At 35.1% G+C, this 26,130-nt stretch overlaps 1 protein-coding gene across 2 annotated transcripts in view; it reads right to left on the reverse strand.

The window, feature by feature from the left end:
* Positions 1-26,130, reverse strand: part of PIK3C3 (phosphatidylinositol 3-kinase catalytic subunit type 3) — a 143,133-nt gene that overhangs the window by 90,092 nt on the left and 26,911 nt on the right. For both annotated transcript variants that reach the window (XR_004677653.1, XM_034996117.1), the window contains exons 5-9: positions 11,422-11,508; positions 9,556-9,651; positions 6,976-7,047; positions 4,341-4,445; positions 3,557-3,649 (exon numbers count right to left, since the gene is read on the reverse strand). Coding sequence is in view for 1 of the 2 variants with exons in the window: in XM_034996117.1 (XP_034852008.1) it covers positions 3,557-3,649; positions 4,341-4,445; positions 6,976-7,047; positions 9,556-9,651; positions 11,422-11,508 (453 nt within the window). In the remaining variant the exon portion in view is untranslated. The remainder of the gene's footprint in view (positions 1-3,556; positions 3,650-4,340; positions 4,446-6,975; positions 7,048-9,555; positions 9,652-11,421; positions 11,509-26,130) is intronic.

Here is a 26,130-nt window from a genome sequence, read left to right on the forward strand (position 1 = left end):
TAAGGAAATTCTCAGGGCTTTAGAAACTCTGTCAGAGACAAAAACCAAATATATATTTCTTACTAGATCACAATATCACACTGGTGCTTCTAATACTTTAGACTCAAAATTGAAAATATCTCCTCACCATGCTCCTTCCATTTGCCCTATTTCCTTATTTCAGGCACTCAAGCCTAACTCCTGGGAGGTGTCACCAAGTTATTTTATACATTCTCCTCTCCTTACCTTGTCTTCCAATATCACTCTTAAAAATCATACCATGAGCCTCCTAATTAGGTCTCTTTTTTCATTCCCAGATCTGCTCCAATCCACCCTGGCTTGACTTCCTTAAAACATTACTTCTTTTTTTTTTTTTTTAAGATTTTATTTATTTATTTATTTGACAGAGAGAGACATAGCGAGAAAGGGAACACAAGCAGGGGGAGGGGGAGAGGGAGAAACAGGCTTCCTGCTGAGCAGGGAGCCCGACACGGGGCTCAATCCCAGGATCCTGGGATCATGACCCGAGCTGAAGGCAGACTCCCAACAACCGAGCCACCCAGGCGCCCCTAAAACATTACTTCTTAAGACACATTTTTTTTTTCACATTCTGTCGCTTTAGTGGTTTCCTACTGCCAGTGAAATCCAACTCCCAAGCGTTGAATTCAAGACTCAAACTTTGTTTCATAACCATTCACATAATTTTTTGTCTCTGAACCTAACACACTGCCTTACTCATGCTTTTCCTCCCCATGAAAAATGATCATCAATAAAAATATCATCAAAGCTTATTCAAACTTTAAGACCTATTTTTGCTCTGTGAAACTTCCTTCATATCACAGCACATTGAGCTTTTTCTACTCTACATTTGTATTATAGTAATTACCTAAATGTTTATTGAGAGTAACCTTTAATCAATTATATGCTTATGCTTCTCCATTTTGATTGTGTAGAAATATCCTTTCCCTAAAACAGTTTTAATTTATATGAAGACAGAGAAACGGTATTTTGAAGCCCAGAGTCTTGAATAATACTAGGCCAAGAGTGGTAACAAAAGCTTGCTGAACTGAATTCATTTCTGTTACGGTTTGTCATCAACTTTTTGACAGGCAGCACAAATATGATTATTGTCCTGATGTCACTGTCTCAGTAGCTACTTCAGAAACAGCCTCACAGGAACATTCAGGGCATCACTATTATCTTCACCACATGTGACTCTTCCTACTGCTTTTTTCTCCCAAAGATAATAAAAAGGCATTAAGAAAGTTATTTTCAATTAACATTTTTATAAGAAGAAGCCATTTACCATTTACTGGTTTGGAAAGTTACAACATTCACATTTTGGATTTCATAAAAATAAGTCACTTCCTACACAGTATGAACCACAAATTTAAAAATTCTTCCTAAATTTCATTGGTTTTGCTAGACAAAGTGGTTACTGTTAACTTTTTAGATGCAACATCAAATCCAGACTAGAGGGTTTTCATCCGAAGTACTTAAGACAGGTCATTTAGAAAAAAATAGGTGGAAAGACCAAATTTAATTAAAAAGTAAATAAGAAGTATAACTTTGCCAGAACTAATTTCTACCAATTTGTTTTCTGAGTACTGTTTTCTCTCCAGGAAATCTTTTCAGCCTTGGGGCCCAAATGCCAAATAACTTAAATTAGTATCTGAGAAACTGACACTGAAAGAATTTGTGTAAATAAATTAAAGGACAGGGATACCAGAGTATTTGTTTTCTACAAAACCTGTTTTAAATTATTACAAAGATACAAATGTGGCTGTGTGAATAATTCTTTTGGTCACTTCAAGGCCAATATATATATTTGGTTTACTGAAAAGTGCTTCCCAAACATTAAAAAATATTGTTTGCTCTACTCTAGTGATCATAAGAATCCTATAATATGTCCTGAGAATTGAAGTTTCATCACCCACCTTTCGAAAAGTTGAGGCCAACTAGTTAAATGAAACTTGTCACACACTTTATATCACTTGAGCATTTTATTTCTTTTGCACATATCTAGAAGTAATTGAATTTCAGTGGGAAGTGACTACTTGTTTAAACAAACAATTTTTCTTGCAAGCCTTTCTATCTAAGACAGTTCTGCTCTGTAAATCTTCTCTATGCTTCTTGAACCCATACATTCTAAGAGGTTTAATTCAATATCTCGCTGTATATTTTAGAAAACACTGTGCTACATTCAAGATGCAATTGCTGGGACCAAGGTTATTCTTCATTTAACTGAGTCTCATGTACTAACTCAATCTTTTTATAAAACACAGAATCACAACCTCAGTTTCTACTGATGAATATTTCCTTTTTTGCAGTGATGAAGAGAATAACACTCAAAGCTACAGTAAATTTAAAATTCTTCTCTCAAAAAAAAAAAAATTTCTTCTCTCACTCTTGTTAAGGATGTAAAGAAGAGTTAATATGATTCATCTACAAAGAATTTCCCCAGGCATCAATAAAAGATAAAGAAGAAAAGCGGAGAGTTAAGATGAGCTGCAAATGAATTTTTATCTTTACTTCAGAAACTAAAAGAAATGCAATTGTTTCAGAAAAACAAGTTCAACAAAGCAGCCAAAGACTGTCTCATGAGATTGTAAAACATATTCATTCATTCTTATATAATTATATAATAGCTTTCTGACAGATAGTAGTTTTCCTGACACTTCTATGTTTTGTCCCCAACACATTGCAGAACGGCTGAGGCACATGCATAATGTTGCCAATATTTTCTCTACGGTCCACTTTTCTATGGCTTCCCTGACTGAGTTTGCTTCTAACTCAGAGATGTGAGCACATTAAGAGGTAGCATCTGTAAGCTCTGTGCTGCTGCATGGGTCTCCTCATCTGTAGAACACCAACATTAACACTGATACTGTGGGGTTGTTGTGGGACTGAAAAGATCCCTGGCACACCATGGCTGGTGAACAGATACCGGTTATTATTACTCTATCTTAAGAGTTAATCCTTGAACCTATGTTCTAAGAAATTACAGGCTACTTTAAGTACTAAAAGAGACTTAGAAGTTCACAATTATTTAATCCACTCATATTATATATGAAAAACTAAAATTCAGACAGGTGAAGTGATAGGCCAGTAGTCAAAAAGCTTCTTAGAGGCAGTAGTAAGACTCAGAACCAAGTCTCCAGACCCAAATCTACTGCTGACTAATTTATCATAATTCTCTCTCCAGAAACATCATCAATTCCTTGGTTTCATTAAGAAAAGCAAATGTCTAGGAGTGTCAACCAAGCTTCCAAAGCAATTCTCCTAACCTTACATAGTAAGAATACGTACAAGTGCCAGAAACTGAACTCAAGTCTGACTTAACCCATTCACACTATGCATCTATGCATAATCTGGCACCAACAAACTGGTACCTGTGTCTTTGTGTATATACCCTTTGTAATATTTAAAAAAATAAGGTATCATACATATTGCCCTATAACATTTGTTTTTAATTTGACAGTAACACTCTATTTCCATGGCAGTTTAACTTCATCTTATTCATTAGCAACAAAGTTTACAGATAAATCTGATATATAAAAATATTCAAGATACTCACTTTTTCTTGATTAGTAAGATAATATCTAAACTTCCAAACAAGATCTTGTTCTTCATATGTAAGTTGCTTGGTTGGTGGATAACTCACAATAATCTAAAACAAAGAAAAAAAAACTACTTTTGTCAAATATATTCTTCCTATTTCCATTTCATTAAAAATTTTTCACTTATTTAAATATTTCTATAATAGAACTTTTATAGAAGTAGGGACAATGTACATGCAGCAGAATAAAACTAAATTTGCTGTACTTAATAGTCTAAAAAGGATATTATTGGAGTGCAGGGGGAGAAAAAGACAAAACTTAAAAAGTCACACTCCATATAAAAATCTGTAACTACAGAGCTCATTTCATTCAACCAAAAATAAACCAAATCAAAATAACAAAAGTCCCCTTTTAGATAACTGAGTTAGTTACAGATATTGTTATAAACAATAAACATTTTCCCTATCAAGTCAACACACACAACGCACGTGTGCACACCAAGACTTCTCTCAGACAATACCTTAGGGCCAGTTTCTAAGACAGCTATATCAAGAGAGTATATACTATTTGTAGCTCTGCCTCCAGTGTTAATATATTTTCTTAGTCCCAAAATGATTTAAAAAAAAAAAACCAGAACAAAAACTACAGAAAAAGCAAATTTGTTGAAATTATTATACAGATTTCATTACCCTGGAAAAAAACATGCACCTGAATCACTTCCAAATGAAGTGGTTATCAGATCAGTTGTAACCAAATTACATGTTTCATTTTTTTATATTAATAGTTTATAAATTCTCTTACATTTAGTTGATCTCTTGTGGCAGCATTAGGTTTGAGATCATGGTCAGAAGGTCCACTTCTTAAACTCCGGGCAAGCTTGTGGTGTTTGCTCTCAACTAAATTCTCCTATAAATTATTTATAAATATTAATCAATTATGTAAATGTCATCAAAAGTTTCAACAGCCAATTAGAAATGCAAAAATAAATAGTTGCTTACTTAAGACCATTTTATAATACTTAACATTTTATTCTAGTTACAACTTTTGTCCCTATGTATTTCTTTAAAAATATCACCATTTTTTTCGTCTCAGGTCATGATTTCATAGGTCCTGAGATTGAGCCCCGCATTGGGCTCCACCCGCAGAGGGGAGTCTGCTTGAAGATTCTTTCCCTCTGTCCCTCCCTCCATTCTCTCTCTAAAATAAATAAATCAATCTTAAAAAAAAAAAAATGAAAATTAAATTGGAAAAAAAAATCACCATTTTGTGATAGGGAAACTAAACACGACTTATGCTTCACTAGTGCCATAATAAGCATTTACCATTCCAGCTTCTTAAAACATCTCATAATACCCCTCATTCTCCATATATTCAAGGTTTTCACATCCTCTACCCACTCAGATAAAACCTTCACTCTAAAATCTTCCCTGACAACCCAGACTAAAGCATTCCCTCTTCCTATGAGCTACTAGTGACCTTGGGATATCACTGTACTATCATCTTAACAGTTCAACTGCCAGTAGTGACTGACGGCAGGGACAATGACCATAATGGTTGAATATACACATATTTGGTGTGAACTATTTTACCTATGGCCAAAATCATTAGTTTTGAACATACACTCTTTGCTTAAAGAGATTTATTTTACTTATTTTTGCATGTGTGAACTGTCTTCTCATGTCTTTCTCCCTTCAATTAGTTTTTTGCTGCTTTGTCACTTTTTTGTTTGTTTGTTTGTTTTTAAAGGGCATTATCCATGTACTACTTTTTTTTTTTAAGATTTTATTTCTTTATTTGAGAGAGAGAATGAAACAGAGAGAGCACAAGACAGGGGAGGGTCAGAGGGAGAAGCAGACTCCCTGCTGAGCAGGGACCCTGTTGCAGGACTCAATCCTAGGACTCCAGGATCATGACCTGAGCCGAAGGCAGTCACTTAACCAACTGAGCCACCCAGGCGCCCCTGTCACTTGTTTTTAAGAATTCTCCATATATTAGCTATTTATCCCTTTGTGATGTATGGCAAGAAGAGTTTCTTCCAGGGGCACCTAGGTGGCTCAGTTGTTAAGCGTCTGCCTTCGGCTCAGGTCATGATTCCAGGTCCTGGGATCGAGCCCCACATTGGGCTCCCTGCTCCGCGGGAAGCCTGCTTCTCCCTCTCCCACTCCCCCTGCTTGTGTTCCCTCTCTCGCTGTGTCTCTCTTCAAATGAATAAATAAAATCTTTAAAAAAAAAAAAAAAAAGAGTTTCTTCCAGTTTGTCTATTGTCTTTTGACTTTATTACAGTGTTTTGCCATGCAATTTTTTTAATGTAGTCAAATTTATTAATCACTTCTTTTACTGCCTCTGGATTTTGAGTCATTGTTAGAAGTGTTTCCCTACACTAAAGTACTAGTAAGGCTTCGTTTTTTTTTTTTAATACTTAAATCCAATCCCTGATCTATTTGGAATTTTTCTTTATGGGTATGATGTGAGGTATGGGTCTGATTTAATTTTATCTTTTTCCAAATGGCTAATCAGTTCCCCAGCACTATGTTCCAATGATGAAATGTCACCTTTATCATATTTAGGATGTTTGTTTCCAAAAAATTCCCAAGTTGCGTTTTTTTCTAATTTTTTATATTCTTTTTCCCCTGTCTGTTCCTTTGAGGTTGGGCCATCGGTCATTACTTCCTGTTTTAATGACCTGTATTTACCTCCCTCATCATGCTTTTATCTTCCAATATGCTACTTTAAATTCACTTTGGTCTGATTAGGAAGGTAACTAATCCAATTATAAACATAAAAAATAAGAATAAAATGGTTCAGGGTGATGTCACAAGTTGTGTGAATATCATGGTATCTATTGTGCTACAAAAATGATCTTTTGCCTGAAACTTTCTAAATTTAAAGTCATCTCATTAAACCCCTGTTGCAAAGTTAAGAATTCTTCCTGTTTAATATCCCCGAACTATCATCTCAAAAATTCCATAGATGGCTATCTCAAAATCATCCAAGTCACCATGATCCAAATTAAACAGTTCTAGTAGCTACAATGATCTTCCAGATTTTTTTCAACAAAATCACTCTCCCTAACATTCCCATCCATTGAACCCAGTGTTACATCCTGGTATAAACAAACTCCCCTCCCATATGATGACAATCTTTCAAGTACCTGTTCTCCAAGTTCTCACTTCAAGACTACATCCCCTAACTCTTCCAATAATTCAAATAAATGGTTCCCCAACACTATACTATCCTGACCATATTTTTAGATGTTGATATTATAAAAGTTCCACCTGAACCTGATTCCAGATGGCTAAAAATGGACTTACAAATCACTTTTAGATAACTGAGTTAGTTTCAGATATACTTTCTTAAAAGAAAGTGTATGCTGTGAATCCAAGTCCTAATCACTCTGGAGAAAAGCACTTTCATAAGAAATCTGGCAATAACTCACCATAGACATCTGAGGGTCAGGAACCTTTACTATCTCAAAGCTTGTTAAAATTGGAGATGACTCATCACCATCCTGGATTATGGTGTAGTAAGTTAAAAAAAAATTAACAAAATTTAATCAAATGGTAAGAAATAATACATGCTAATGTACACTCCAATGTATTTTAGTTCTATTTAATGAACATCATTCCTCCCTTTTAAAAAAGCATTTTCTTTCAACTGTATTTTAAATATATATATCCATTTTTTAACTGTTGCTACTGATGAAATATTTGGGAAAAATAAAATCTAACAATAAAAACTTGTTACAGTTTTTGGATACACGAGGTCTAGAAATCAGTAGATTGTTTTTGTCAGTTATTTTTAACTCTGTTTATAATGCTAGCAGGTCAAAAATAGTATGTCCTAATTTTCAAACTTAGAACAAGAAACCACAAAATATAAATTATGGCACAAGGGATGTGTTGCATCATTTGCAAAAACTACTAAGTAGATGTTGGTAACTTTTCAAATTATCACAACTGAGTTCCATTCAAAGAAGTTGGATTTTAAGCATGGAGTTAATGTTACTGAAATTTATACACAGCTAGAGACTCAGCAGCATTGCTTCTACTCAATACAATGCAAACTTGAATAAGAAGAATTAATCCATCAATTCTTAAGAAACAAAGCTGCCTTATTTTGTTGGTATTACCATTTTTGGTAATTCAGTATAATAAATGTCACTGCATACATACTGGAAAGCTAAACTAATCAAGGTCAAAATTCATTTCCTCACAACTGTACACTTCGCATCAAGCTTTTCTGTCAATTTCCAAATGCTAGTATTTCCAATGTTAGATGCGCGCAACCAAATCAGGAGAGACTGAAAGAAGGAAGTATTGGGACTTGACTTTAGTTCAGTAATTGAGTCTTACAGAAAACCACAAATTCCCACAGCCGTTGTTTAACAGGCTGGTTCTCAGTCACAACACCAGAAAACACATTTATCAGCCCAACTGTGACAAGTAATCTTCACTAAGGCTATCTGTCACAAAAGACAGGTGACAAGAAAGTCTATTTCCATTAGATTCAATACACTGGCCCAGCAATCTTTACACTAAGTGGAAACATGACAGGGTAGGTAGACAGGCATTAATTTACGAGCAATTTTCAAGAAGCAGTAGAAAGGGGTCAAGAACCTTTTCAAAAATACTTGAAATTCTTCTAATTTTTATTCTGTTATTATTTCATCTATTATCAAAGCTGTCTTTCAAACGATTCTTCACATCTCTTATGTTTGAAAGTACCATTTCCACTAGCATGTTTTTGCAATATAAACCGCATAGGGACAAGAAATAATGCGTTTAATTACATATAGTATAAAATGTAAAATGTGATTTTATTAAAGTGACAAAACAATTTCACTCACCTATATTTCCCCTTCTTTTTAATGTAGTTTTTCTAATGAATTAATAAGCAATGTTAAATAGTCTATCTTCCTAACTTCTTTTTACCAAAGACTATCATTTACAAAATAAAAAACTGAAACAAGTTAACTTTTCCTAACCTTTTACTAAAGGGAAGTGATAGAAGCTAAAGAGAAAAAAATATGTGTTAACTTGAAAAGTACCAGAAAAATGATCATAAATTAACTACACAAACCCTAAAACTCCATTATGAAAACTTCTTTCAAGTAGTAACTTACAGTTATGAAAAAATGTGTATTTTAAAAAATCACTATGACAGCTTTAATAAATAACACTACAGCATAAATATAATTTAAAAGAGTTGCTTCTAATAAACAAATATACTGCATATAAGCTTAGCTATATACTAGAAGAAATATTATTCCATTATGCCATGTATCAAAAGTCTGTCCTCACACTGATTTAAGCACCTAAGTATTTCCACAATAATACCTGATTTATGTAGTTCTGAACTACGCATGCAATTCTTTCTATAGTCCTTAAATTAAGACCCTTCAACAAGCATTTAAGGCACAGATATTTTTCAAGTAGCTACATATCAAACACACAACTACTTTCTTTTGGATATGAGCAGACCAGAGCCAATCCATTAAGTACATACTTGTTATCACCCAGCCTACTGAAAACATGTTTTTTTTAATTCTGCATTTATTATATAAATATACATTTAGGACGTCTTTCATAAGCATACTTACGTTAGGGTCACCCATTATATGTACAAATTCAAATAGTAAGCATACCCTTAACTTTCAACAGCTTATCACTTAAAAACAGATTCCCTTTTTATTTTTCAAATGAATACTAATTGCTAATAACGCTATTGCTTTAATGCCCTACTTGCCAATTTGCAGAGCAATTAATCAAAAAGTTTTTAATCTGTTGCATATTTATTGACTTCTGGAACCCAGAACTGCATTACATGAATGATCGGCTTTCGTAATCTTGTTGTAGCTCCATGATCTGACTTGTGTATATACAAACAGCGGCTGCTGACAGCTGTCTGCTGCTATCCTGCAACCAAAGAATTCATCTCAGCAGGTACAACAGGAACTCTTTTTAATGTTTCCCCTCCCCTCTACTTTAGAGACCATAAACAGTTCCAAGGCAAATACCTTTTCATAATAAACAATACCGTATTCCTTATCATCACACTTGACACATCGAAACTCAACCATCAAGTACATGAAATTAGAACTTCGTTTCTCACTCTAAAAAAAAAAACAAAAAAAAGAGTTTTTTATGAAAAATCATGATCTTTGACATTCCCTTAAAGGAGCGGTATGCATCATTATTTCCAATTCACTAATACATGATCTATCAAGTACAACTTCAAACCATAACAAATTTTTCTTTCATTATCAAAAACAACCTTCACAAGTTTTTCACAATTTATAAGTGGTCTTAAGATAACTGGCAATCATTTGTAAATTTTTATCAATATACTTTAAACATAGTGGGGAATAGTTACTTTTTCTCCAACATAACAACATGTCCCCTTAAAAAAAAGGAAACACTCGGACAATAATAAAGTGAAAATAAAAGAAGTCTAAAAGGGTGATAAATCTTAAGCCAGTTTTAAAAATGGCTTTAAATCTTTATATATAAAATCATAAAGGTCTAAAGAAATCACTTAAATTATAGAGCTTTATGACACATATTATAGTCGAATTATGGTAATGGCAAGTGGAGCAGGGGTGGAAAAGGTGAGTAGGGCTCGACAAAGTGCCTTTTCTATACCAAAGACTATCTAAGTTGAAGAGCAGAAAAATATAAGTAAACATTTTTATTTAACTATTTTAGGAATGTGACTACTATAAACATTCAAAAAAGTAAATTTTTCTTTCAGTTTCGGTATATGAGAGTGTATTATGAATAAATTTAGAAAAGAAGCCCAGTTTATTCATACTGAATATAAACACTGTTAAACACAACTAATTTTTTTTAAAAAAATGCACAATAGTAGAATTTAACTTTTATAAGTGTTCGTTATAAAATTAAAATTTCTCTCTCTTTCAACCCACTAAAAATCATTCAGAGAATATAAAATAAGTCAGTTATGCCCTGTGGTGATCACAATAAATTAGGCATATCACAAAAACTGATATTCCTCTCTGCTAATGTGATTCAAATAATTGTTCTTTACTCTCCAGACACAGAATGTTAAGCCACACATCTAGTATTTCAGTATAAATATATAAAAAAGAAAAAATTTTGTTCTAACTTTTGGAAACTTTCATGGAAGCCATCTTTTAATTAAACATATTCTAGACCAATAAACAAGATCAAGAAACAAATAAATGACTTTGAACCATGTAACTTTACTAAGGGTGCAGAGTCTTATATGTAGTATAGCACATAAAACACATAGTATCTTAACTGGGGACAGGGATTACTAACAGTGACTTAAGGTAACTGAAGTAAAGGGGCAGCACTGTGTTGAAAGAATCCAATACTGAACTGAACCTAAACGTAAGCTGCCAAATGGAGAGAGAACACACAAGTGAAGCATCAAGCTTAATACCAGCTTCACTTGTATAATACTTAGTACACTTACAGATGGCCACTGCCTACTTCATGGTTCAATATAACATTAAAAGATAAGAAAAACAGGGCACCTGGGTGCCTCAGTTGGTTAAGCGACTGCCTTCGGCTCAGGTCATGATCCCAGGGTCCTGGGATCGAATCCCACATCGGGCTCCTGGCTCAGCGGGGTGCTTCTCCCTCTGACCCTCTCCCCTCTCGTGTTGTTTCTCTCTCTCTCTCAAATAAATAAATAAATAAATGAAATCTTTAAAAAAAAATAAGAAAAACAGATATCCCAAGTTTTCCAATTATTAACACAAAACTCACAACTACAGGTTATTCTCAATGTTCTCACATTTGTGAGATAACCTGGCAATAAACAATGCTTCTTAAAAAATCCTGACTTAGACATCTGGGAAAACTATTTGGGGGGGAAAAAAAGGGATACAACCCACCTCATTTATCATTTCTATTTCTCTAAATGTCAATCTGTCCAGCCAATCTACTTTCACCATGTGCCCTTGTCGATGTGCTTTGGTGAGCTGCAGAACAAATACAATGAAGAAAATTTTAACACAGATTTCACAGAAAGGAGGATAAAAATGGCAATGACCATCAACATGATACTGGAAGTACTAACTAATACAATAAGACAATAAAAAGGAAATAAATGGTATATAAATGGTGAAGAAAGAAATAAAACTGTATTTATTTGCAGATGACACAATCATCTATGTAGATATAAACAAAGAAAGGTCAAAAACTCCAGGAACTAATAAGCAATTATGGCAAAGTTGTAGGATACAAGGTTAACAAAAGAAAGTCAATCTTTTTCCTATACACCAACAATAAACAAGTCAAATTTGAAATTAAACACACAATACCATTTTACATTAGCACCCCAAAAATGAAACTGGTATGAATCTAACAAAACATGATCTATATGAGGAAAACTATAAAAATCTATGGAACAAAATCAAAGAACTAAATAAATGGAGAGATATTCTGTTCATGGATAGAAAGACTCAAAACAGTCAAGATGTCAGTACTTCCCAACTTGATCTATAGATTCAGTACAATCTCAGTCAGAATCCCAGCAAGACATTTTATAGATATCAACAAACTGATTCTAAAGTTAATATGGAGAGGCAAAAGACCAAAACTGCCAACACAGTATTGAAGAACAAAAAAATTCAAGGACTGACACTACCCAACTTCAAGACTTAATATAGAGTTACAATAATCAAGACAGTTTGGTTTTCGCAAAAGAATAAATAAACAAATCAATGGAGCAGAAGAGAAAACCCAGAAATAGATGCCATAAAAGGAGTCATATGATCTTTGGCAAAGGAGCAGGGGCAATATAATGGAGCAAAGACTTTTCAACAAATGGTTTTGGAACAAATGAGAGTTCCACATAAAAAAAAAAAAAAGGAACTAGACAAGGAACTTACACACAAAAATTACATCAAATGGATCACCTAAACGTAAAATGCAAAATTATAAAACTCCTAGAAGATAACATAGGATAAAATCTAGATGAACTTGGGTATAGAGATGACTTTTTAAATGCAACACAAAGGCACAATCCATGAAAGAAATCATTGACAAGCTGGACTTCATTAGAATTAAAAACTTCTGCTCTGTGAAAGACACTATCAAGACACTACACCAGAGATCAGAAGAAAATATTTGCAAAAGACACACTTGATAAAGGACTGTTATCCAAAATATACAAAGAACACTTAAAATTCAATTAGAAATTAAGCAACCTGGCTAAGAAAAATGTGCCAAAGAACCTTAATGGACAGCTCATCAAAGAAGACACATAGATGGCAAATGAGCAATATGTCAAGGAAATGCAAATTAAAACAAGACACCACTAAATACCTATTAAAATGGCCAAAATCTGTAAACACCTACAACACCAAATACAGATGAGAATGTGGAGCAACAGGAAGTCTCATTCACTGCTGGGAATTCACTGCTACATTGGTAATGTAAAATAGAACAGCCACTTTGAAAGACAGTGTGGCATCTCCTTACAAATTAAATATACTCTTACCATACGATCCAAGAATTGCATTCCTTGGTATTCACCCAAATGAGCTGAAAACATGTCCACACAAAAGCCTGAACATGGATATTTATAGCAGATTTATTCAGAACCACCAGTACTTGCAAGAATTAAGATGTCCTTCATAGGTGAATAGACAAATGTGGTACATTCAGATGATGGAATATTATTCAGTGCTGAAAAGAAAGGAGCTATCAAACCATAAAAAGATATGGAGGAACGTAAAGTATATATTACTAAGTGAGAGAAGCCAACCTGGAAAAACCACATACTGTAGGATTCCAACTATATGACATTCTGGAAAAGGTAAAAGTATGGAGACAATAAAAATATAATCAGTTGCCTGGGGTTAGCGGGGGGAAGAAGAATAAATAGGTGGCAGAGAACTTTTAGGGCAGTGAAGCTACCCTGTATAATACTATAATGATGGATAGGGGCACCTGGGTGGCTCAGTCAGTTAAGTGTCTGCCTTCAGCTCAGGTCATGATCCCAGGGTCCTGGGATCGAGCCCCGCATCCAGCTCCCTGCTCAGCGGGGAGCCTGCTTCTCCCTCTCCTCCCCCCTCGTGCTTGCTCTTCTCGCTCATGCTCTCTGTTGCTATCTTTGTCTCTCTCTCTCTCAAATAAATAAATAATCTAAAAAAAAAAATACTATAATGATGGATAAGTGTCACTATATGTTTGTCCAAACCCAAAGAATGCACAACACCAAGAGTGAACCCTGGGGAAAACTATGAACTTTGGGTGACTATGATGTGTCAATGCAGATTCATCAGTTATAACAAATGTACCACTCTAGTGGGGGATGCTGATAATGGGGGACACTATGCAGGTATGGGGACAGACAGCATAAGAGAACTCTCTGTACCTTCCTTTTAATATTGCTGTGAACATAAAACGGCTCTATAAAAATAAAATCTTTACAAGTCAAAAAAAAAAAAAGGATAGTAACATCACCTTTGCATTTGATACATTTTTGTATGTAACAGAAACTATATACAACTATCAGGATAAGAAATGGACTTGGCTAGAGACTAATCATTGTATTTTTTAGGAAAAAAAAAACCTTAAAAATTGTTTAAAGGCCCACAATCTGCCATTTAAACATGTTAAAAAATAATGAAGCCTTTCCTAAAAGTATCTCCATGTTCTACATTTCTTATATTTTGATTATGAAGAGAGAGATTTATAATAAGAACAGTTTCTCAAATGGGAAATAAACTATTTTGTCTATTTCCTTCCCATCTCTCAATCTAAAAAAAATTATAAAATATAAGTTACATACAGTAAGGCATTTCTCTGAGGCCTATAACTTGATACTCCAAGATTTAAGGGTATAGGTGTGCAAGCATGTTTTAATTTTAAGAAGCAGTGATTAAAGCATTAACAATAAAGAAGAATTAGTAGTAAGAAAATAATTTCTGGAGGTTCAGTTGGTAGAGCCCTCTGAAGATCTTACCTACCAATCTACCGCCTTTGGTTTCAGAAATTAAATAATACACTGACGCTTCAAATCCACAGAGAATTCAAGACAATTTCCAAGGTTCTCAAATTGGAAGAAGATTTTGTCTTAGAAAGTGTAATTTAAATACATCATTATTCATGTTTCAAAACCTCTCTTTCTTTTTAAACAAGCTCATAGCATAAAGCAAAACTGAGCAGCAAAGCCTTACACAATAGTTTGTATTTATCGGTCGTCTTCCTTTCCATTATATATGTTATGATGGTATTCCTACAAGAATGCCAAACACTGCCATCAATTATCTCTCAAAGAACTAAAAATCTTCACCATCAATATTCTTTATCTTCTTCAACTAAGAAACTCTCATCACAACTATGTGGTCATACTATTTCAGAAGTAAAAACAGTAACTTCATATAAAAACATTTGAAGATCATTGTAATATAAAAATATCAGCTTAGCTTTCTTCCAGATAACAAATTCCTTTTCACCTGAGGTAATCTCTAAATGAGAAAGAATAAGGCAACCTAAGCGCTTAGCATTAATTCCTCATACAAAACAGGGACTAAGCATTTTGCTGGCTCTGGTTTAAGTTTAAACTGCAGAATTGGAAAGTTGTCACTCAAAATGTCCACTTAGCCACCTGCACTATTTATTTATTACTATGTAACAAAGCACCCCAAAACTGAGTGCCTTAAAACAATAATCAGCTTATTATTTCTCATGATTCCTGGAGAAGTCAAGAAGCCATCTTCTCGTGGGACATCTAGATTTTTTTTCTCCTACTGGCCAACAGTCTCTCATGAGACTACGTCATTTTGGTGGCTGGAGCTTGAATGTCCAAGATAGCTTCACTCACATTTTTTTTTTTTTTAAAGATTTTATTTATTTATTTGACAGAGAGAGACACAGCGATAGAAGGAACACAAGCAGAGGGAGTGGAGAGGGAGAAGCAGGCTTCCTGCCGAGCAGGGAGCCCAATGCAGGGCTCAATCCCAGGACCCCGGGATCATGACCTGAGCCGAAGGCAGATGCTTAACAATTGAGCCACCCAGGTGCCCCTACACTCACATTTCTAATACCTTTGTGGGAAAATGTGGGCTCACCTGGGAAACCAGGGTGGTTGGGCCCCTCTCTTTCTGCATGTACACTCAGTGCTGCTCCCTCTCCAGGTGGTCTTTCAGTACAAGCAGTCCAACAGGATACCCAAACTTCTTACATATGGCTCACTGTTCCCAACAGTGCAAAAACAGAGAAGCTATCAAACTGTCTTAACATTCAGGCCTGGAACAGGCATAGCATCACTTCAGATGGACTGTATTAGTTTAAAAAAAGTCACAGAGCCCCTACAACCCAGCAATCGCACTACTAGGTATTTACCCCAAAGATACAAATGTAGTGATCCAAAGGTACACCTGCACCCCCATGTTTATAGCAGGAATGTTCACAATAGGCAAACTATGGAAAGAGCCCAGATGTCCATTGACAGATGAATGGATAAAGAAGATGTGGTATATATATACAGTGGAATACTACTCGACCATCAAAAAATGAAATCTTGCCATTTGCAACAACGTGGATGGAACCAGAGGGTATTAGGCTAAGCCAAATAAGCCAATCAGAGAAACACAATTACCGTATGATTCCACTCAATGTATAGAATTTAACAAACAAAACAGAGGAGCATAGGGGAAGGGAGGGAAAAATAAAACAAGACGAAATCAAGAGAGGGAGATAAACCATAAGAGACTCTTTTTTTTTTTTTTAAGATTTTATTTATTTATTTGAGAGAGAGAGAATGAGAGAGAGAGCACATGGGAGGGGGTAGGATCAGAGGGAGAAGCAGACGCCCTGCCGAGCAGGGAGCCCGATGCGGGACTCGATCCCGGGACTCCAGGATCATGACCTGAGCCGAAGGCAGTCACTTAACCAACTGAGCCACCCAGGCGCCCAACCATAAGAGACTCTTAATCATAGGAAACAAACTGAGGGATGCTGGAGGGGAGGAGAGTGGGGGGATGGAGCAACTGGGTCATAGATATTAAGAAGGCATGTGATGAGCACTGGTTATTATATGCAACTGATGAATCACTGAACTCTACCTCTAAAACTAGTAATATGCTATATGTTAATTAACAGAATTTAAATTTTTTAAAGTGTAAAAAAATAAAAATAAAAAGTCACAGAGCTAGTGCATATCCCAATGTGGAATGGAAGTATGAGTACTGAGAGGCATGTTTCACTGAGGGTCATCTTTGGAGACTAGCTAGTACAGCATTTACTTATTGGAAAGTCCAAACATACAATACAGTTGACTGCTCAATTGCAAAAGAGCTGTGGGAAAGAATCTGGAGATGGCAGTCAGCTCTTGGCTGGACTTCAGGCAATAGGGAAAGCCTAGAATTAGCTATCACAATTCCTAAATTATTAGCCCTGCCTTCCTCTCCAAAATAATCTCCCACAACTCCAACTGACATGCTATACTCCAGCCACCCTTTCCAGTTCTTCAAACCATAAGGCATTTTACTTTGAAGACTCACTCAATACAGATGAAATGATTAAATACTAGATGGAAAATTTCTCTAAAAATTTTTATAAAATTATAAAGCACTTATGCATCGTATAAGCAGCTGCCATAATTAGACCATCATCTATGTCACTTCATTTCCTATAGGTGCTGATAACGATGGAGACAGACTTGGGTGGTTTTCACCAGTCCAAAGCAGCTGCTAGCTGTCTCCAGTCTGGGTACTTCCACAGAAACTAAAAAACAAAAATGAACTTTAACAATGTATATTTCATTTTAGGTCTGAAATGTCAGTGACCTAGATCTTTCAAAAGAAGAAATCTGCATTCTGTTAAACAGCAGGATAAAACTAGTACAATCTGCTTCAAATTGCTTGTCAAGAAATAATCCTCATCAGGGGGCCCATCCTAGGAAGGAGAGATAGGTTAAGAAAACAATAAAAGTGCCATTCTCACTTTCTAACACAGGTTTCCACAAAATTCATAAGACACACAGAACTCAGAAGAGAAGCCCACTGTCACAGAAATAATACCATAATTACTGAGCTCTAACTTCTCCAAAAATTACAGCAATGAGTTTTAAAGGCCATTTATATAGAAGAATCTTTAAGACCCAAATAACAGCATGTCCAGGAAACTGCCTGGAGTACCAACCATGCACTGTCAGACTAAATGCGAAGACGGAAACAATGTCTCAGATTCCCGGGTGTTCAATACAAGTGCTGCACTGTATATCAACTAAGCATAGCTGGGAAAACAAATGTCAAACCTGACAGTTATCCCTGGGAATATAGACTCCCATGATCACAACTCACAGTTCATCTCTCCTTATGTCTTACTAGATAGATTCATATCTGCCCTATTAGACTATAAGCTTCTTGAGCACTAGAGCTATGATGGTTGATAGAACCCAGCACTTATCCACTCAATGAATATATTTTGAAAGGCCTTCTAGTGTAAAAGGGTGACAGATGGAAAACAAATGTTTGTATACTTCAGAATTCTGCTTAAGAGCTTTGGAGAGTGGATGGGAAACATGGTATCAGAGGAGAGGGGGTTAACACTCAAAAGGAAGCTGGAGAAAATGATTCATGCCATTGGGTCACTTTTCCCTATTATTTATATACTCTCAATATAATTATATATTACTTGATTGCTACTGTAAGCTGCAAACTTCCATTAGGTCCTCTGCACTGAAAGTAAACACAGAATGTTGAACAAGAGAAGCAAGTTCCCTGCCCTCACAGAACTTAAAAGGTAGGAAGGGATGAGTCACTTACGTGGTAAATGACCATATGTGTATCTATAAATTGAAGCAGTAATATGAAAGTACTGAAAAGGATGCTGTGACAGAAAATAATGGGGGATCTTGAGAAGGGCTCTCAAGAAAGTAATATTCAAGCAGAGACTAGAAGGATAAAGGAATCAGCCAAACAAACAGAATGATACCTCCCGGACTAGAAGGATAAAGCAATCAGCCAAACAACAGAATGATACCTCCCAGGTTGTCTATCGGCACAACAGTGATGTTCATGTGCCCAGGGATTAAAGGAAGACCAGATGGTAGTCCTCAATAAATATTTAATTAAATAAATCAAGTTCTCTTGAAGGTGGAGGATAGGAAGATCTATATATACATAAGATGCTTACTGGGAATCAGCTTTCTTGAGGTTCATCATCATCTAGATTTTTCCTTATAGTAGACACTATACTTACAGCCTGAAGAAGGAAAGGGAAGAGTAAGAAGGACTGAAAAACAGTGTTTATTTATTACAAGTCTGCCCAGAAATCTGTAGTGAGGTAAATGGGAAGAGGAGAGGAGGGGGAGGAAGAGACTCACTGACTCAAAAGGAAACTGGAAAGAAATGATTTCTGCTTTACAAATATTCCTTGGCCGATTTCTCCCATATTCATACACCTACTCTATCTTTATGAAAGACGTCAATCAACATGTATTTTTCAAACAATACCAGACACATGGCCCAAGTTCACAGATGCTTTGAAAAGGGGTTATTCTTGTTTATTAAGAGATGATATGATTGCATAAGAAGTTTAGTGTCTAGCTATAAACAAGATAAACACATAAGACAGAATATAACTAATAAAAGAACTCAAAAATGTATACCAAACTTTAATCCTGATTTTAAGCACCCACATATACCTTATGACTACATCTGATAACCTGGAAATACAGTATATGAGCAAATCAAATAAGCCATCTAAAAACAACTCAAAAGAACAATCCTCCTCTTTGATTTTCAAGCCAATAGAAAATTTAAAGTGAATAATGGCTTTACAACAGCACAGAATTGCAAACATTTTGAATATTCAACCATAGAGGACTGTTGAAATTCATTATGGCACACCCATCCACACCATGCAAATTCTTGGAGTCTTTACAAATCATGTTGTAGAAGTATCTTAAATGACCTGGAACAATTTTGAAACACCATTAAGTGTAAAACCAGGATTCAATTAAACACACACACAATATGATTCCAATTTAAGAATAAATACATATATGTTTATATACCACATATATTTATTTGATTACTGAAAACATATCAACTAAAATATTAATGATGGCTATTTCTGAGCAGAGGGTTAGAAGAGATTTTTATAGTCTTTGTGCTTTACCAATCTTCTTCTAAAAATCTTCTACTTCAAAAAAATAATGTTATTTAAAAACTAAAGTTATTTTAAAAACAATTAATTGTGAGGAAATCTCTGTTGAGAAAACCACTAAAGATTAGCATTAATCAAGATGATGCTAGGGGTGCCTGGGTGGCTCAGTCCTTAAACGTCTGCCTTCAGCTCAGGTCATGATCCCAGGTCAGGCTCCCTGCTCAGCTGGAAGCCTGCTTCTCCCTCTCCCACTCCCCCTGCTTGTGTTCCCTCTCTCTCGCTGTGTCTTTCTCTGTCAAATACATAAATAAAAACTTAAAAAAAAAAAAAAGATGATGCTATATGAAGTTATTTCACCTCATAATAAAAACTCAAAAAAAAAGACCTATCTGATTAATTTGAGCATCTAAAATGGAAACCAGGAATCAATATAATTGTTCTCTCTCAAATTATTGCTTCCAAAAGCCTTTCAACTAGGTCCAGCTAAAGAACTGTATAGATTAAAAACCACAATTTTTCAATATGTGGTTACTAAAAAACTCCCATATGGAGAAATTTATAAGCTTTATGTATCAAACCTTACTCATGTCAAGAAACTTTATGAGGAGAGTTACAAGATAAATGGATTTTCCTTCCAAAAATGTAGCTCTATAATAGATGATGCTTGGGCCAGATACACATATGCTTTCTTAGGGAATCTAAGGGGGGAAAAAATGACAAAGTTGTATTTTTTTTCCCCTGCCACTGGAATATTAAATGAAAAAAACTCAGTCCGCTCTGTCACCAAAAAGAGAACTTTCAGATTCACAGAGCCTATGTGAAAGTTCAAAATTTCTCTCTTGAAACATTTATGAGAATATTGACCAATAAAAGTGCTGGCTACTACCATATACAAGACTACTTTTCTCCAGCATGATTATATAAGTGGTATTTAATTCAACTACCTCATTATCTTCTTCCTCTAAATTCCCTCAAGTTAAAGGCCAAAACATAACTCTTTCAACTGTAACACTTCCCTGAGCCTAAACTGGAACTGAGCTAAATTAATAAATATTCGTTGAACAGAATACCATTATAGGTCAGCTAATGCATTCACATGAAGCACTATGGCTCATAAATTTCTATTGTTAAAATGTACAATTCTTCAATAAACATAAGACAATGAGTCCTATTTGTATCAAATTAAATACAAGCTATACAGTAATTTATAATTCAAGATCAAATATAGTTGTATATAAGAATTCATTTGAACTGCTAAGATTAAAAAAGGAGCTGTGTGTGTGTGTTTGAGACTTTGTACATACACTTATGTATTTAATTCTTAGGAAGCATAGGAGTTTCTATCTTCCTGATTAATGAAGTCTTAGCTACAAATCTTCAATTTTACTTTGAAACTTTACATGAAAATCTTATTCAGGAAGAGTGGGTTTTGCATCATAAAAGTTTCATTCAGTTAAACTTCTCAGAGATTAATCTAGTCTTAAAAGCATGTTACTTCCTTTTTTTCTGGCAGAAACTATAGCTGTAAAGACAGACAACAGATTTATAGAACATCAATCAATATTCTTTTAGGGCTCAATCTTAACACTGACAAAAACTAATTTAGTCTACTTGCTACCAATGCTTTCAAGACAAATCTAAAAGCTTTGACAGTATTAGACAACAGTAAGCAAACCAAAGTGACTCATAAAGAAGATTCTACCATGTATCATTAGGAATAAATTTATAACAGATTCCCAAATCTTTCTTTTATGACAAAAAAGAATTGCAACACAGAATCAAATCAAATAAGCTATGTTTATAAAAGTTACACCTATTATTCATATAAAAACCTATAGCTAAGAAGTATTTTTGATGATGTCAGTGGTGCCACTGAACAAGTTTCATAGCCTCGAATAATTTCAGCAGCTGTCATCATAATTCTGTCGTTTATTGTTGTCATTTACAAAAGATGTGAGGAAGGAAATAAACCAAATGGATGCTTCTGCCTAACTCAAATTTTATAGCAAGATTCTGCTCTTTCGTTTTTAAAGTAACAAATCTCTTCATTAACACTTTTGACCACTGCTTTCCTTTCCCCAAAATGTAGACATTTAAAAAACAGGAGTTTTTGTTGTTGTTGCTGCTGGTTTCTTCTCAGGAAAGTACATTATTAATGACAGACAAAAAACATAAATGGGGTTCTCATTTTTCTGAGAGCTTGACATCATTTCTACTATACTCATTACTGTTTTTCATTGTGTTGATAATAACAATAATGTCATTTTTATGATTCCTATATAACAGACAGATGGAGTCCAACTGATCACTTTTATCAATGAAAAATATCCACAAATACAGAAATAGCTGGTTATGCAATGAGCCACTGTGAGAGATAAAGGAGGGGTTTTGACTGCCAGTCTTTCTACCCAGTTATAATGTATCTCATTACTATTTAAATCTTCCATCAGTTTTGGGCGCCTGGGTGGCTCAGTCGTTAAGCGTCTGCCTTCGGCTCAGGTCATGATCCCAGGGTCCTGGGATCGAGCCCCGCATCGGGCTCCCTGCTCCGCGGGAAGCCTGCTTCTCCCTCTCCCACTCCCCCTGCTTGTGTTCCTGCTCTCGCTATGTCTCTCTCTGTCAAAAAAATAAATAAAATCTTTAAAATCAATCAATCAATCAATCAATCTTCCAACAGTTTTGATAGTTCTATTAATTTTAAAAGTATAAAATAAAAGATAATGTCTTCATTTTTCAAAATACCTCTTAGAATAATTCCATGTTTTTCATATGTCTAAAACCTAACCAGAAAATACCATTATGCAAAGTACACGTTTAAGTCACCAATTTGACAATCTATCCTAGAATTTGTAACCAGAAATGATGTCCAGCTTATAACAAAACTCATTTCTTAAATCATATTTCTAAAAACCAAAACATTTGCTAATCTTAGTTTTCCAATATAGGTTCTCTAGATTCCTCTAACATCAAGAGCAGATAAGCAAATAACACTGGGTTTGAGCTCCAATTTCAATAATGTGGAAGACCAAAATAAAGTGAAAATCCTCACACAACAAACAGCTAAAACTTATGAATAACAGTAAAATAGGTATAACAACTTAGGTAAGTCTCACAAAAGATGAGTTTGCAGTCTACAGTTACAACCCAATAAAAGGTAAAGTCAATAGTCATAACAAACAACTGGAATACACCCACCAGAAATTCAGATAATACAATATTAGAAATAAAATTACTATTTCAAAATAAAACAATAACATAAAAAATAAAACATAAATGAAGGAATCAAACACAAAAAAAAGAACAAGACATGATGACTATATGTATATGTACACCTTAATATTGAATAGAGTAATTCTTCCCACTGTATTCCCCTTTTTCAAACTCAAGTGGTTTTACAATGATGTATCAACAAAATCACTGAGATCAATATGACCATGATTATAAAAATTAGAGACGGAAAGTCAAAGAAAGGAAAGTTACAAGCAATTCTTACTTACATAGATGTAAAATTTCAGCAGAAAATTAGCAAATTGAATCAAGCAATTAAAAAAAAACAAACAAACACATTGGGATGCCTGGGTGGCTCAGTCAGTTAAGCATCTGCCTTCAGCCTCAGGTCATGATCCCAGAGTCCTGGGATTGAGTCTCACATCGGGCTCCTTGCTCAGTGAGGAGCCTGCTTCTCCCTCTGCCTGCCGATCCCCCTAATTGTGCTCTCTCCCTCTCTGACAAAAAAGTAAATAAAATCTTGAACCAATAAATAAATAAATAAATAAATAAATAAATAAATAACATATCAGGGTGCCTAGGTTAAGCATCTGACTCTTGATTTCGGCTCAGGTCATGATCTCAGGGTTGTGAGATCAAGCCCCGAATCAGGCTCCACTCAGCATGGAGTCTGCTTGTCCCTCTCCCTCTACTCCTCCCCCTGTGCACGTGCACTCTCTCAAACAAATAAATTAAATATTTAAACAAAACATATCATGATTCCAAGAATATAAGAATAGTTTAACACAGAATACCAATTAGTGTAATCCTTTACATTATTAAGTGTATCAGGGGTCCCCAAAATCAGTAGACAAACTCACAGGACTCAGGGGCAGCTGCAATCACAGCTAACATTTATTACAGCAACACAGTAAGAATATACAGCCAGATGGTTCAGTAAGAAAAAAAGACAAGGCAGGGTCTGGGAAAAGTCCATACATAGGCTTCCTATAGTTTCCCCTCCTTGCCCAAAAAGAAACATACTTGACTATGCTTCTTTCTCAAGAAAGAAATATGCAGCCTAAGAAAGCCCATTTGAGGCTGTCTCTAGTTAGAGGTTTTCATCAGGGGCTGGTCACACAGGTGTTCTCTGCTCTCAACTACTTAAGTTCCAAATTCCCAGGAAGAAAGCAGGTATTCACCATCAATCACAATGTACAGAGAGCCTAGGCACAGTCAAACATCCATACCAGCTAGGGAATGTTTCAGAAGCTAAGTTCACAAACATCAGCTGAGAGCCATCCCTGCAAGCAGGACCTCCTAAAGATGGCAGCCTCAGGCCTACTACATTAACTGTTTTGAAAAAAGCATATGGTAAGAGGATCCCAAAATTTTTTTGGTAAGTTTCAACACTCATGCATCATATAAAGTTTTGGTACTATAAAATAGGACTTTCTTAACCTGATTTTTTTTAAAGATTTTATTTATTTGACAGAGAGAGAGCACAAGTAGGTAGAGAGGAAGGCAGAGAGAGAGAGAGAGAAGCAGGCTCTCTGCTGAGAAGGGAGCCTGATGCGGGACTCGATCCCAGGACCCTGGGATCATGACCTGAGCTGAAGGCAGCCGCTTAACCGACTGAGCCACCCAGTTGCCCCTTTTCTTAACCTGATTTAAAAAATATATATATACCAAGAAGTAATAGCCAACATCTTATCAAATGGTTAAATGTAAGAAGCATTTTCATTAAAGTCAGGAACAAAACAAGGATGCCTCCACTCCTGTTTCTGTTAGACACTATACCAGAGTTTTGTGTACCAGCCATAGAAGAAAAACACAAATGAAAGAAATAAAAATTATTTACAGGTCATTGTCACATAGAAAAGTCAAAAGAACCATTAGACAAACTATTAGAAACAATGAGTTCAGAAATGCCACTGAATATAAGATTAATAAATAGAAATCAGTATTATTCCACAATTCCTACTATTCCCTCTTTACCAATCTAAAAATACAATTTTTAGAAGACACATACAATAGCAACAAAAACTACCTGAAAATTGGAAACAGAAAATGTATAGATGTTAATCTTTGAAATCCAACAATTTCACTCCTAAATTTCTACACTAAAGAAATCACTGTGGGCATAAGATGAAATATGAAATAGCATTCACTTCAGCCCTGTAAATATACAAAAAGCTGAAATTGTTGGGAGAACAAATAAACTAATTTACTCATCCAAAGGAATACTATATAGCAGTTTAAATGAAAGCACTCAAGCTCTATATATTGACATGGATAAATCTCAAGGACATTAAGTTTAAAAAAGTAAATTATAAAACAAAAAAAAATGAGGAAAGTTTTAACAAATATCTGTGTTTTTTTAGATCTTTTTTTTTAAAGATTTTATTTATTTGAGAGAGAGAGAGTGAGCAAGAGAGAAAACACAAGCTGGAGGTGGGGGGTAGAGGCAGAGGGAGAAGCAGACTCCCCACCAAGCAGGGAGCCCGATGCAAGGCTCGACCCCAGGACCCTGGCATCATGACCTGAGCTGAAAGCAGATGCTTAACCAACTGGAAGACCCAGGTACCCCTTAAATCTTTTTTAAAACAATGTGAAACAAGGCAAAATGTTAAATGTTCAATCATGACAATGAAAAATGACAATCATCCAATGACATGGATGTCTATTACATTATTTTATGCATTTTTTATTTGAATTTATAATAAAAATTAAAAACTTAACTGTACACATAATTTTAAAACCCAGGCATTCAACTTGCAAGGACTGGAAAAACTGAATGAATAGTCTGTGAGTGCCTTCTTACTACCTCTTCTCATCAATCTTGGGATTCAATTATCACTTAACTTATTTAGTTAACTCCCTTAGGCTGAAGGACACTTTGACGAGGAAGATAAAACTCAACTAATTCAATTGGGTTATCTCACATAGACCTACTTCTTCAATGTGCTTTTAATGCCTTCAAAACAAAATATAAATATTCTGGGGCACCTGAGTGGCTCATTCGGTTGAGCTGCTGCCTTCGGCTGAGGTCATGATCCCAGGGTCCTCAGATGGAGCCCCTCATCAGGCTCCCTGCTCAGTGGGGAGTCTGCTTCTCCCTCTCCCTCTGTCTCCCAGCTAGTGCTCTCACTCTCTCTCTGTCTCAAATAAATAAATAAAATCTTTAAAAAAACATAAATAAATTAAATTAAATTAAATATAAGTATTCTGTTATCCTTAGGTACTTTTTTTCTTCCAAATATTAGACA

The sequence above is a fragment of the Mirounga leonina genome, unplaced genomic scaffold (genome assembly GCF_011800145.1).
Source record: "Mirounga leonina isolate KUSES-001 unplaced genomic scaffold, KU_Mleo_1.0 Mir_93, whole genome shotgun sequence".
NCBI lineage: Eukaryota > Metazoa > Chordata > Mammalia > Carnivora > Phocidae > Mirounga > Mirounga leonina.